The sequence below is a fragment of the Lepisosteus platostomus genome, chromosome 12 (genome assembly GCF_059453375.1).
Source record: "Lepisosteus platostomus isolate fLepPlt1 chromosome 12, fLepPlt1.hap1, whole genome shotgun sequence".
Taxonomy (NCBI): domain Eukaryota; kingdom Metazoa; phylum Chordata; class Actinopteri; order Semionotiformes; family Lepisosteidae; genus Lepisosteus; species Lepisosteus platostomus.
The window spans coordinates 22831968-22844581 of NC_142622.1; the positions used below are offsets into that span (position 1 = coordinate 22831968).

At 44.6% G+C, this 12614-nt stretch overlaps 1 protein-coding gene and 1 long non-coding RNA gene across 4 annotated transcripts in view; both read right to left on the reverse strand.

The window, feature by feature from the left end:
* Positions 1 to 210: 210 nt before the first annotated feature.
* Positions 211 to 12614, reverse strand: part of nr4a3 (nuclear receptor subfamily 4, group A, member 3) — a 42698-nt gene continuing 30294 nt past the window's right edge. For all 3 annotated transcript variants that reach the window (XM_088601428.1, XM_088601427.1, XM_088601429.1), the window contains 2 exons: positions 7537 to 7715; positions 211 to 2183 (listed from right to left, as the gene is read on the reverse strand). In XM_088601428.1, the coding sequence (XP_088457554.1) occupies positions 1906 to 2183; positions 7537 to 7715 (457 nt within the window). In that variant the 3' untranslated portion in view covers positions 211 to 1905. The remainder of the gene's footprint in view (positions 2184 to 7536; positions 7716 to 12614) is intronic.
* Positions 5973 to 7526, reverse strand: LOC148651309 (uncharacterized). Its single transcript, XR_015925717.1, has 2 exons — positions 7312 to 7526; positions 5973 to 7278 (listed from the first exon to the last, which is right to left on the reverse strand). It is a non-coding gene; the product is annotated as an uncharacterized LOC148651309 (long non-coding RNA).

Genomic DNA, 12614 nt, shown 5'->3' on the forward strand with positions numbered 1-12614 from the left:
AATAACTGTTTTATCATTCTTATTATTAAAGCAACACAATAAATCAATACTTCTTCTTAAGTAGCAATCATTTAGGTTACACAAAAGTAGCAGGACACACTGAGGGCTGTGCAGGACTTTGGGAGAGCCCACGTGTTTTCCTCATATAAAGCTGTATGTTTGTGTGTGGTGGAGTATATTCCCCTTGACAAAGACAAATGCAGCCAAGACTTTATCAGACAAAATAATAATTACTATTTTATGATTTCAAAGTGCTGAACAGAAAATCCAGTGAACCAAAGGAAAGGAAAAATTAAAACAAACTAAAGAGACATTTAAAACCAATCTTTTTTTTCCCCAAAAAACAATGCACAACTCGTACCACAACGTTTGAAAAAAGCTATCAGATAAAAACACTTCAAAATATTAGTTTGTATTTTTTTTTAAAACCACGGCCATATTTTTTTTTTACTTTCAGTCAGTGTGGGAACAAGCCCTGCAATAGCTCTGAGAAAAAAACAGAGCTGATCAGAGCTGGCAGTATTTGCAATAAATACAGGCAAAGCCAATACAATATACCATGCATATAATCTTTTTTTTTGTACAAATAAAGACATTATGCAACAAATTATCTCATATTAATAAATGGCATCAACAGTATAAACATACAAAAAAAGTACAAACGCGGAATGTATCATCTCAGCCTTCTGCATCTTTTCTAACTCTCTCTATCCTGCACCTCCCTTAAGAGCCTTGCTGTTTTCTGCAAAAGAGACCCTTGTACAAGCCCTATTTAGAAGAAGATCCATTCTAGTGAAGCACCTCATCAATCGGCCTTCTCTGATCCTGAATTAGCCACCACCTCTCCTCTGATGTCTTCAATAAAAGTACTAAGTGCTCAAGCCTCATTCTCTTGGCGTTCCCACACTCCTCCCAGTTCCTTTGTCCTATATCACTACAGCAATTCAAGTTTGTGGAACTTCGTCGACAAAAGTTAGTGCGAATGGTTTGCTATTCCCGCTATCATCTTTTCAATCTTAAATTCGGCTTGCGCCTCACGTCTTAGTATTAAAATAAATTAGAGTTCGAAAAAGAAATGAGGCCTTTCTATTTATATATATATTTTTAAGATAGCACTTGAAAAATTGCACTTTGAGTACTGGAGCTGAGAGCCATTGTCGGTTTGCTTTGTGTGTTGTGAATGTGTTCCATTAATTTAATGCATTATGTAAGAAAAAATAAAGGTGTCCTACTCCACTCTGATCTGAAACTTACTGTCAACCCTCAGATGCACCCTTCAGACAGGATATACACCAAAAGCGTCTGTCAAAAAAACAGCATTTGTATTTTCATACAGTTTTACGTTTTATTAAAATAATGAAATGTCTACTGTTTTTATTTTCATTTGCCCAAAATAGAAAACGTATTTCGGGACGTTCTGTTACTTACAACTGTATAACAGATGTAGTTCTAACAGTGCTGGCCCACGGCTCGGGTCTGAGACATTTCTGGAGATCACTACAGACGAACCACAGTCAGAACGTTAACGCTGCCGCCCGCGAAAGGACCGCTTCACCCAAGAAAAGTGCCTTTTTTTTTTGTTAGCAATTTTTTTCCCCTTCCCAAAACACAGAGAAAGGAAATACAAAAGCAGCAAAGCAGGTCATTTTTTTTTTTGCCTTTGTTTGTTTTGTTTTTTTAACCCAAAGTTCTGCAAGAAAAACTGAAACAGTCCAGGAACAGTGAGTTTCTCGGCAATGGAGATCAAGAGAGTCCTGGGCACTCCTTCCTTCTTTCCTCCGGTTCCTCGTTAGTAGCGTCTGTGGGCCTGCGCAGGCCGCTGGGGGCTCTCGACGCTGGCCGGCCGCCTCCAGTAAGTTGTACTGCCAGGTGACGGGCTAGGGGCTGGGGTGTAGGGCGGCCCCCTCAGTAGGGCAGGGTGTCTAGGAACTTGTCGATGACGGGGGGTGGGGGCACAAGGTCTTCCAGCTTCAGGTAGAAAATGCGCTGGAGCCCCTGGGTGCGCTGGGACCTCAGCTCTGCCCTTGTGTTCAGCACCCTGGTCAGCAACGCTGGCCCTTTGCTCACCCCTGTGCCCCCGGTGCCACCCCCCGCCCCAAAACTGAGGTGGTCCCTCAGGCAGCAGATGATCTTGTTCTGCATCTCCTCCACTTTCTTTGGTTCCTTTAACCCGTGGCACTGCTCTGTAATGGGGCGAGAGGAAAGAGAGTGCGCGCATGAGACACCAGCTTAGTAGTGGCGCCTGGACTTCACGAAGGATCCAGATCGGTCCTAGACTCGTTCCCCACTCCCTGTTTTTCTACAGTAAAACCCTGGGTCCACAACAAGCTTTTACAGCCTGCCACCTGCTCATCACAACCCTGCTCTGTCAAAGTCCTCTTTCTGCAGAGAAGAAAGCAGCTGATTCAGTTCAGCCCACCACTGCAAATAAGATGACCATATATTGATTTATGTGCATAGGTAAGGCAATTTTATTGTAAAGGAGATTTTGCTATTTACCTGTGCATTAGTTTCATATTCCATGCATGGAACAGTTCATTAAAATAAAGCCCATGATCAACAACTTGGCATTTTTCCCCATTTTCTAACAATGTTCCCCCTTGGCGCTTTCAGGGGAAAATAGGGAAATAAATTACTTTGCCGCCTTCCACCTGGCCTTCATTCAGTATTGAAATAAATCCCGACACACTCCAAGTTTAATCACTGACTCGCAGCACATCATGTCACTGGACTGAAGGAGCCTCCTTACCTCGCCAGGAAAAATTCCATTTGGCACTCAAAGGGAAACCAAACCACTCCGAACTATCGAGCAAAACACTCTACCTTCCTCCTACCTGTCTCAGCAGTGTGTGAGTTCATGCCTTGTGATAGACGCCCTGCTTTGCGCTAATTTGTTGCTGTTTTTTGGGGGCATTTTTAAGAAAAACAGAAATGATTAACCATTACTTTAGTTCAGTGCCACAAGGTATCTCGGATACACTGCAGATGGAACTCAAGCAGTGAAAGGAAGGAGCAGGAAGGAGTCATATAGAGGGGCCTTTTTTTTAATGCAGTGAGACCACTTTAACAGAGCTCACACGATGCCGATACCACATGCTCAGAGAGGTTAATACAAACACAAGTACTGAGCGCTTGACAATTAGTGAGATTATATACCACTCAGAACAGTGAAACGTGATTATGCAGTTTACAAATTAAATTTACCATGGCAACACAAGAGTCAGATAGAAGCAGTCACACTAGGCCATGAGCTCGTTAGTATGCTACTAATTTGTTCTGTGAAGGTTACAGTGAGGATAGGGAAGGGTACGTGGTGAGGGTCTTTCATTCAGAAAGGTTTAAAGTGTTTCAGCTGAAGAATTTCGCGACTGAATGTCTGACGGAGATGTTTTTGTGTTGTTTGAATCACGAAATACAAACCAGGTCAAGCTGCCACTGCTAGGACGCCGCTGTTCTGGGCGGAAACGATCAAAGCGCACCTCTGAGGGCCTTGGCACGTGCGTGCCTGACCTCCAGGGCACCGAAACTGGGAGGCATGCCAACTTGCGCCCAGGCGCCCCCTCATTTTAAAGGCCGGGTGGATCGATCGGCGCTCGGTGGCAGGAGACTGCTCCACCGCGCCAGCGCACTCCCTGCCTGTTCTGTCGGAAAGGGGAAGCCGTCCCCCAGTTCTCTCAGTTTTCCGAGCCGCTGCTCTTTGCTCGATAGCCATGGCAAATATTATTAATTCAGCGAACCCGGTGTGGATCGATATCCCTCACCTGCAGCTCTCCCTCCCCTCCCCTCCCCCAGCAATGCCGCTGGGATTGTACCTCGCCGAGGGCTGCAAAGGGGAGGAGGGCGGCCACCTTCCACGCAGCTGAAACGGCTCTTTGGGATCTCCGTTCCCCCTAGTGTTTTTGTTCGTGTGTGCGCCACTAATAAATAGTGATGTATATATAAAATAAAAGGCAGACAACACCAACATGTCCGGCCCCTCAAGTGCTGATACTATAGAACACAGGCGTGCTGTGTCTTTGTCAGCACAGGCTCTTCGCCTCCCCAGGATCTAATCAATTTCCTCTCCCTGTTCGACACTTTTAGCCCAGTCGATACGCCCGGCCGACGGCGAGAAACAGGGGGAGGGGGTATCAGTGCCGGCACAGCACGGCGACCCATTTGTGAAGTGTGCTTCCCCCGGTCAATTCTGAGGATCAGCAAAGTGCTGCAAGGAGGAGGAGGGGGGGAGAGGTGAACTGACTTTTGTGTTAGTTTGAACAAGACTTGAGTGCTCTCCCTCTAACTTCCATCTCAGCGCCCCTGAATCCACTTTAGTGCAGAGAAAATATATCGAACAAAACTGAAAATCTGTCCGTCTAGAGATGGACCGCGGTGAAGTTTAGAGTCTCGGGTCTCGAAAATTATAGCCAAGTCCAGGAAATCAAGACCATGAACCACAGGCAGAATGTTTGGTTAAGTGGTAGGTGGCTGTGAATAGTGGGGACAAGATAAGATGCTAACTGAAAGTAAAACGGTTATGAAAGTAACACATTTAGTCACTATCAGCCATTCCTGAACTGAGGCCCCTTCATGTGGCACCACCCAGGCCCACCACTATATTTTTGTATCTTCCATAATTACTCTAGAATATAATGTTATTGCCCTCGTGCCGTGGAGAACCTAAAAAAAACTGTTGCATGACAAAAATACAGAGGTTTGGACAAAGCATGGAGAAAATGACAGACCAAAGTGATCCAGAAACTCCACTGCTGGTCTGTCAGACAACAGGACATTTGCAGGAAATGCATTTCTTGGTAGAGAAAGAGAAAGATCTGAATCAAGCAATAGAGTGATCTGAATCGACTGTGTTTTGATGCACTCATGAAAAGATCTGGCCAGTTTTTATCTGGAGCGAAGAGGCTGAGTTTAGTGTCTGAACGAGGCCGGCGTCTCGATTTGTTTAGTTAGAAAACATATTGGAATAATACAGCACAGCCCACATTTTGACAAACATTCTATCTAAACTGCTTTTCTTAAAATGAAAACGTGAAATATCACGAGACCTATGGAATTAAATTCAGAACTAAATTCCCCACCTCCAGAAGAAATGTGCTTTACTAAATCCCCTTCAAATGCTGCACCTGTAAATTATTGACTTGTAAGGGTATGATCAAATTTAAAATTCTACTCTTCATTCTCTTTTTTAAATCTGTTTTTTTGGCACACCATTTGTTTGGATATGTTTTGGTTCTTGAGAAAAAAAATCTAAATGTGTGTTTATTTTCCCCCTGGAACACACCTCTGTGACATCTCAACTCAGCAGATGTTTGTCTGTAACATGTCAAGAGCTGTGTGCTGCAGCACTACAGTGCTGTTTACCTCACATACTAAAAACAATCTCTCTTTGGTGATCCTGTACTTGTGTTTCTTGCTCCCCTTGTTGCCAGTTCTCAGTATACACGGACATGAAAAAGGATGAAGCAGTACAGTGCTTGCTTAGTGACGGCGCTAAATCCCAGTTTTTACAGAGTTTAAACAGAGCTGCAGAGCAGGTGGTGCCGCCTGCACCTGCAGAAGGTCTCGGCTGCAGCGGGGCAGCTGGGGAGAGATGGGGGCTCAAGGAGAATCATGGGAGAGTACGGCAGGAGACCAGCTGGCCTGCGCTTCATGCCAGAGCAGAGTGGGGCTGCAAGGGCACCAGGCAGTTGCCAGAGCCCCCATCCCTCTGTCTCCTCTGGAGGAGCATGGCGGTCCTCTGACTAATCCTAATCCTAATCATTTTCGATCCTAATCTTCGCTCACTCATTCATTATTTGTCATGGACCCCTTCCTTCTTGCAGTTCATTTTAGAGTAATTCCCAGCAATCAGTTCTGGTTACACTGTAACCAAGGCTAAGGAGAACAAATGGATGTTTATCCTTTGTTTTGATTTTCTCACAAAGTGATGACTTTCTGAGCTTTGATAGCTTCGGATAGGGAAAAAGGTTTTGAAGTTTTTGCCTTCGGAACTGAAATTTTGAGGCTGCAACAGCATGAGCGGTCGTAAACAAAAGTTCCTTTCCCGGAGAAGTCTAATAAAACACCCCTGAAGATACCTTGCTTGCATTAGAAACTCCCATGTCTATTAATTCAAGTCCTGTTTCTACTTCCTGCTAATCGCCATGCCCCCTGTACTGGGCACAGAAGAGAGAGACAGTAAGGATACATGGTTAGCACATCACACATGGTTTGGGGTAACAAGGTGGGGAGACCAGCTCTCTTCATCATGGGGTTGAAACTCTAAGGGGACAGTATATACTAGCAAATCCACCATGCATGTCTTTAGGAAGTGGGGGAAACCCATAGAAAGACCTTGAGAAAATGGAGAGAACATGCAAGCTCCACCCACATAGGTCTGAATCAAACCCAGGTCACTGGAGCAACAGTGCAGCAGTGCTTGACCATCATGCCACTGTGGTGCCCATTGATTCACGAGTGCCTGCTCATTGGATCAGCGCTTCCACCAGTCAGAAAAAATCCCTTTCATTGCCTCAACTCCCATACATGTAGGCCGTGTTCCAGCAGCTGTGCAGAGCTGCCTCTCCCTGCGTTGTGCTGATAACGACTGCAGTGTGGCGCCCACTGGGAGAGGCCATGTGCTGTGCTCTGGGTCCCGCCGCCCAGTCAGTCAGCTATCATTATAGGGCGGCTGCCTTGACTGCCCCCCCTGCCCCTCTCCATCCGCAACCCCCCAGCCACCCTGAGCTCCGGCTGGCTCGCTCTCAGCCCTCAGCCTGATGAATATTCATCCGCCCGCCCGGCGACACAGCCCTCCAAGATGTAATTATCCACACATAACGAGACGGGGAGATTGCAACAGACACCTCGGACGAGGCAGTAAAAGCCCCATCGGTAGGAAGTGTTTAACTTCGCCCAGATCTCCGCAAGATCGGGGGGTGAATATGAAAAAGGTTATGACTCAGAGTAGGCCATTTGTCCCCTCGCATTAATTATTTAGGAATAATTAGCAGACAGATCCAAGAACGTCCTCAAGACATTTTGTCACACATTCCAGTAAAACCGACTTCCACAACAGGGCTTGCCTTCCAGTCGCCAATTTCCTATTAAATAAATAACTTGTTCTCAAGTTCCTCTGCTCTGTGTTTGTGTTGGGTTTCTGCGATGTTAACTATTAGCAGCGGCGATACAAAGGCAATACAGACCATTTAGACCATCAGACACCTGCCACCGTGTTATACTGAACTCCATTTGCTACATGTGTGCACGACCCATACAATTGAATAACCTAAGCAGTCGCCCCTTGATTAAGGCTCCAAAAACATGATCATAGACTTTCTCTCCGCAGTATGTTTTATACTGTATGTATTTTTCTTCCTGTTCACATATAACATTTGGGAAAGGGAATATAAGCTGTGTGATGCATTATTTATGTGTTGGTCCAGTGTATTCTTTTTTTGTGAAGGGAAAGGCAAATAACTTAGTGCAGCCGGATGCTTTGTGGCCCAGAGGGAAGACTGTAGGTGGCCAGTCAGGTGCAGGATAGTTAACGTCACTCACCTCTTAACAAGACTAGTGCTGCCAGACAGGCAAAGGCAGAGATGTCCAGGTTAAGGCTCTGCAGGTCTGAAGAAAAGGCTTTGATGGAGTCCAGCCACTCCCCAAACCCACGAAGGCACTGGAATCGGTGCAGCACCAGCCCATTGCAGAAAATAAACTTGTCTTCTGAGAGGTTTGACCTGCAGGGAGAGGCAGAGAGAAACAGGTGATCATCCCAGTTTAATATCTCCCAAGTATCTCCCAATATACAGTACACCAGCTAGCACTGTGGGGTTGAAGTTATTTAGATCAGGAGAGTACGCAAATGGACATCAGTGGTCCAGGGTTTCCTGAGCACTTTAATGTAACGTTTCACCCATTGAAAAGATAGCCTACTCAATCGCTGCTTGACAAATATGAGTTAATTGCTACTGTTAAAAATAATGTTAGTTGTAGTACATCAACCCAGCGGACTTGTTCAGAATGAACAGTCCAGAAACACAAACCAGAGGAAAGTGTGTCAAAGTGCATTTAAACCAAGAACAGGAGGCACTCCTTTACATAAAGGGTTGTGGGAGTGTGGAACAAGCTAACCTGCCATGTTGTTGAAGCCGATATTATGGCTTCTTTCAGGAAACAACTGATTGAGATCCTTTTAGTTACTAACTACTAAATGGACCAATTGCTCCAAAGGCCTCCTCTTTTTTGTAACCTTTCTTAACACAGAAATGAGAATCTGTTGGTTAAACACCAGCTGTCACAGAATGTGCTGCACTCGCTCATCTTTACAGTAAATGGAGTAAAGGATCACTTCATTTCAGACCGTTTCCGTGTATTTTGGTCATACAAAATGTTAACTAATTTCTGCCTCTTCATTGGAAACACAAGGCTGACTCTTGAGTGAGAAAAAGTCAGGTACAAAGAGAGTCCTGTGGAGATACTATGTGAGCCACATGCTCCCAATACATACAGTAGGCTCACTGGTCCTACTGTTAATACTGCACTGAAACATCAAGCAAGGAAACAATTAGAATAACAACAAATTAGAAACACTGGCAAAGAAGCTTACTTCAAAGATACAAATGTAAGTAATTAACTTGTGTTTTCCAAATTAAACCATTTTAAAACATTCCTGAAATTACTTGAAAAGGCAGCGGCAGGTCATGTTTATTCTAAGACGAGAAAGCAGAATATAAGTCTGGAGACATTATGTTTGACATCCTGATACATATGGACCCTAAGACTCTTAATCTGTTTTCATAGTTTCTTTTTATATGTGCATCATTTTGTAAATGCTCTTCATTCTTTTTGTACACACACTGCGTAAAAGTGCTGTGATTTTGCAATTCAAGTAATTCAGTATTTTAGCAATGCCCAAACATATAAAGTTTTGAATTTCAGGTTTTACATGTTTAATGTTGGCTGCATTAGATGTGTAGGCAACAGGATCACAGTTTGTCTCAGTTTTGTCATGTGAACTAAGGAACATAGGACAAGCAGTTTTAAATAGCAAAGGAACAAGGAGAGGTTAGCTCTACGCTAAACTTCAGGTGTGAGGTCTGCTTAGCGCAAGGTTATGGTTATATCTTAAGAAGCCTCAACAGCCAAAAATTCATGTTTTTTTATTCTTTCTACTTGTTAGCGTTTCTTAACTACTGCTTGTACCTTTGTGGGTTGCAAACTGATTTAGCTCCTCTCTCGACCATCTTAAATAGTATTGCACCTACGATAGGAATACTCAATAACCTTGTTTACCTTGTGGAACAAAAAAAATGGCGAAAAATGTGCTTATGATGCAGGAGACAGGAAATCAGATCAGAATGTTCTGCCTCCTGAGGAGTGAGTGGGGCAAATGATGAGAGGGGTAACTGGTGGTTTCTGAGTGTTCTCTATAATATAATATGAAATCATTATACCTTGAAAACCTTGCACCAAACCAGCTATGTTTTACGTACACAGAAATTTACAAAACATATAATGCTATAAGTAAACATTACAGAACAGATATCTTCCCAAATCTACTCATTTCACACCTCTCCTACAGCAATCCACACAACAGCACCAAAACCCTGTAAATGTACTACCCCCCACAATTACACAAAGTCCATATCATTACACAATCCACTGACTGTACTTGCCCGTAAACTATTAGTCATCTACTGTGAACTTATTAACTGATTGACTAGTATGAGTATGTGGTAAAAGAAACCTTCATTTTGTTACGTCTACATTGAGGGACTCTGAAACATGTATTTGAAGGCATGGGTTGACATTCTTTGTGCAGAACATGAGACGGTGATCAGGGATCATAATCATGTATCCGAGTCCGGTGACTCTGGGCTCTCCCCTGTAACACCTTATACTGCTGTCCTAACCTCCAGGCAGGGAGGGGGAAGTTCCGAAAGTGACCAGGAATATTAAAAGCTCATTTTCCTTGCTATGGTCCTGCCCCCAGGGTAAGGCAATCAGAAAAGCATGTGCTTTATTAATGTTGGCTAATGGATGTAAGCTTGTCGACATCTGCCCTGGAGGTGCACAGTGTAAGACAGGATATATTCAATACTGGAGGGGCTTTTAGGAAGACATGGGATCCGTGCTTGGAGAGCAGGGAAGCATCACTGGGAAATTAAAAGGCAGAAATGGCCTGAGCTTACATGCAAGTTCAGAGATTAAGTCGGGCCAGTGAACCCGTCAGGAGAAAAATTTCTAAATATATAGCTCATCTGCTGATCTGCAGTTAACTTCACACAGACTTCCAGGAGAATTATTTATAAGATTACTATTTTTTTAACTCTTTGTGACATCTTAATAGAATAGATTTTAGACTGCTGTTGCACAAAGGCTCCTGATTCGATTATATGTCTGATTAGACATTTCAAAGGTGCTTGGCGATTCTTTCCCCCTTGGTGAGTCTAGCGCACCGCTGTACTGAAACCTTTGAAGCTGTATCACTGCACTGGACGCTGTCAGGACAATCTGCAGAGCTTTCTGCGCCACATTTTCAAACCACACGGTAGTCTCCAGGAATGAACAGTGGGTGCTGATCGCGAGAAATCGGTTGAGCAAATCGTCCTCGTGCGGGAGGAGAGAGACAAGGGCCAGCGCGGCAGAATCACAGATCTGAAAGACCGGCGCCTCACTTTCATCGTCACCGCAGGAACTCTCCTCAGAGAAGAACACCACAGTAATGGGGGGGGAAGAAAATCAACTGCTGTGGTATCATCCTCACAGAAGAAAATAAACGCGCACACTGGCTCTGTGTAGCTGCGGTAAAAAGAAATTAAAGCAGTCTCTCTGAAACACTGGGCACAGGCCTGTGTCTGTCCGTCACAGCAGGGAGAGGGTTACTTATTTATTTCATTTGTTGTGTTTGTTTTTAAGAAATAGGGGGGGAAAAAAAACTTAAAGATTTGTAATCCAGAGAGCTAATTTTTTCAATGAAGAAGGTGTGAATCTCTTGTGTCATGAAGCAGCAGGGTGCTGTCTGACTGCGTTCTTTGTATGAGCTTACAGTTCACACCAAGGAAATGAGACACAGTTGCAGACCTGGAGAGAAAATATTCTGAGAGCCCCCTTGGAAAAAGTAGTTGCGGAAATATGATGTAAGCAATGTGTTTTTTGTTTTCCAGAATCTGAATGAGCCACCTGTGACAAATGTATTTACAAGATGTGATTCACTTAAATGTGGTTAAGATCATAAGAACAGTTATCAACAGGAGGAGGGCATTCAGCCCATCAAGCCCATTTAATAATTAGCAGCTAATTGATTCAAGGACCTCTTCTAGTCTTCCTTGAAAGAAGCCACGGCATCAGCTTCAGCATCATGGTTTGTTCCATACTCCTACAAGCCTTTGTGTAAAGCAATGCCTCCCGTTCCCAAATGTAAAAGCACTTCCACATAGGTCTGTTAGCAGTATGACTGTATTGACTGTAGCGTTATAATGGCACCACTGAAAAATTCAACAGGCGTGGCTTGTTGACAAGCACTGTCTGGAAGTTCTTGCCTGAATAAGACGTTTCTGTACATAAAGGAAAACATTTCAGGAGGGTTCTCTCAGAATGTAACTGCATCAGGAAGGCAGCTGTCAGAAGGACTTCAGAAATCCAGTCCTGTCCTGAGCTTTGTTAGTTAATTGACAAAAGTGGCTAGATTTTACAAAATAAAGATGTCTTACTGGTGAGAGATGTCTGTGGGAATTTTAAGGCAATCGTTCCATTCATTTTGGTAAATGTGAGGTAAAATGAAAAGAACTATTTAGCTAGATGTCAAATTGCATAATTACTTGTTTCACGTTTGGAAAGACAGAGCAAGCAATGTGAAAAATGAGCCGTGCCAGCAGCAGTGGAGGGGGGGGGGGTTGCTGCCTTCCCCCTGCTTGCTTGCTGTTTGTGGGTGCAGAGACAGGGCCTGGTTGAAGACGCGGTGTGCTGAGAGAGCGTGAGTCAGCGTTCCTCAGCCCACGGCCCCTCAGCAGGGCTCCACTGTCACCTCCCACCTGCAGCCCCTCACACACCTGCTGCTAACCCGGTCACATGGCCCGCGGACACCCGGCTCTTCCTCCCGCAGCTCGGGAACACGCTGCTTCGGAGGATTAGGCCGGCTGAGCGCTTCTCAGATCGCGCGCCTCGTCGAGAGACGCACCTGTCAACCCACTGCCACAGGGGCGTCTTCCAGAGCTGCTTGCTGTGGAGCAGGCAGTACTCTGTGCTTCCTATAAGCCGGCGCACACGGTACGCTGAGCGAGGTGCGTCGCTCTGGATATCGTTCCCTGAAATATAGTTTGGGGAATTGTCCTTGCTGTGTTCCAAAAAAAGTTTAACACCACCTGCAGTGCAGTGATGTGTTTCACCGGCCCTCTGTACTCAGGCCTGTGATGGTTTGGTGAATACAAGTCCCACGTTCCTGTCTGATGTGTTTGTTTGGACGTGTACATATATGGGCACCCTGCTTGTGCATTGCTCCTACTCCAAACGAGCAAAGCTAAACACCTGCCAACAGTGGGAGTTATTGTCTGAATATAAATCCTCCCAAATGAACAAGAACGTGTTCAAGAATAGGGGAGACAATGAAGATACTCCTAGTCTTAACATGGAATGAC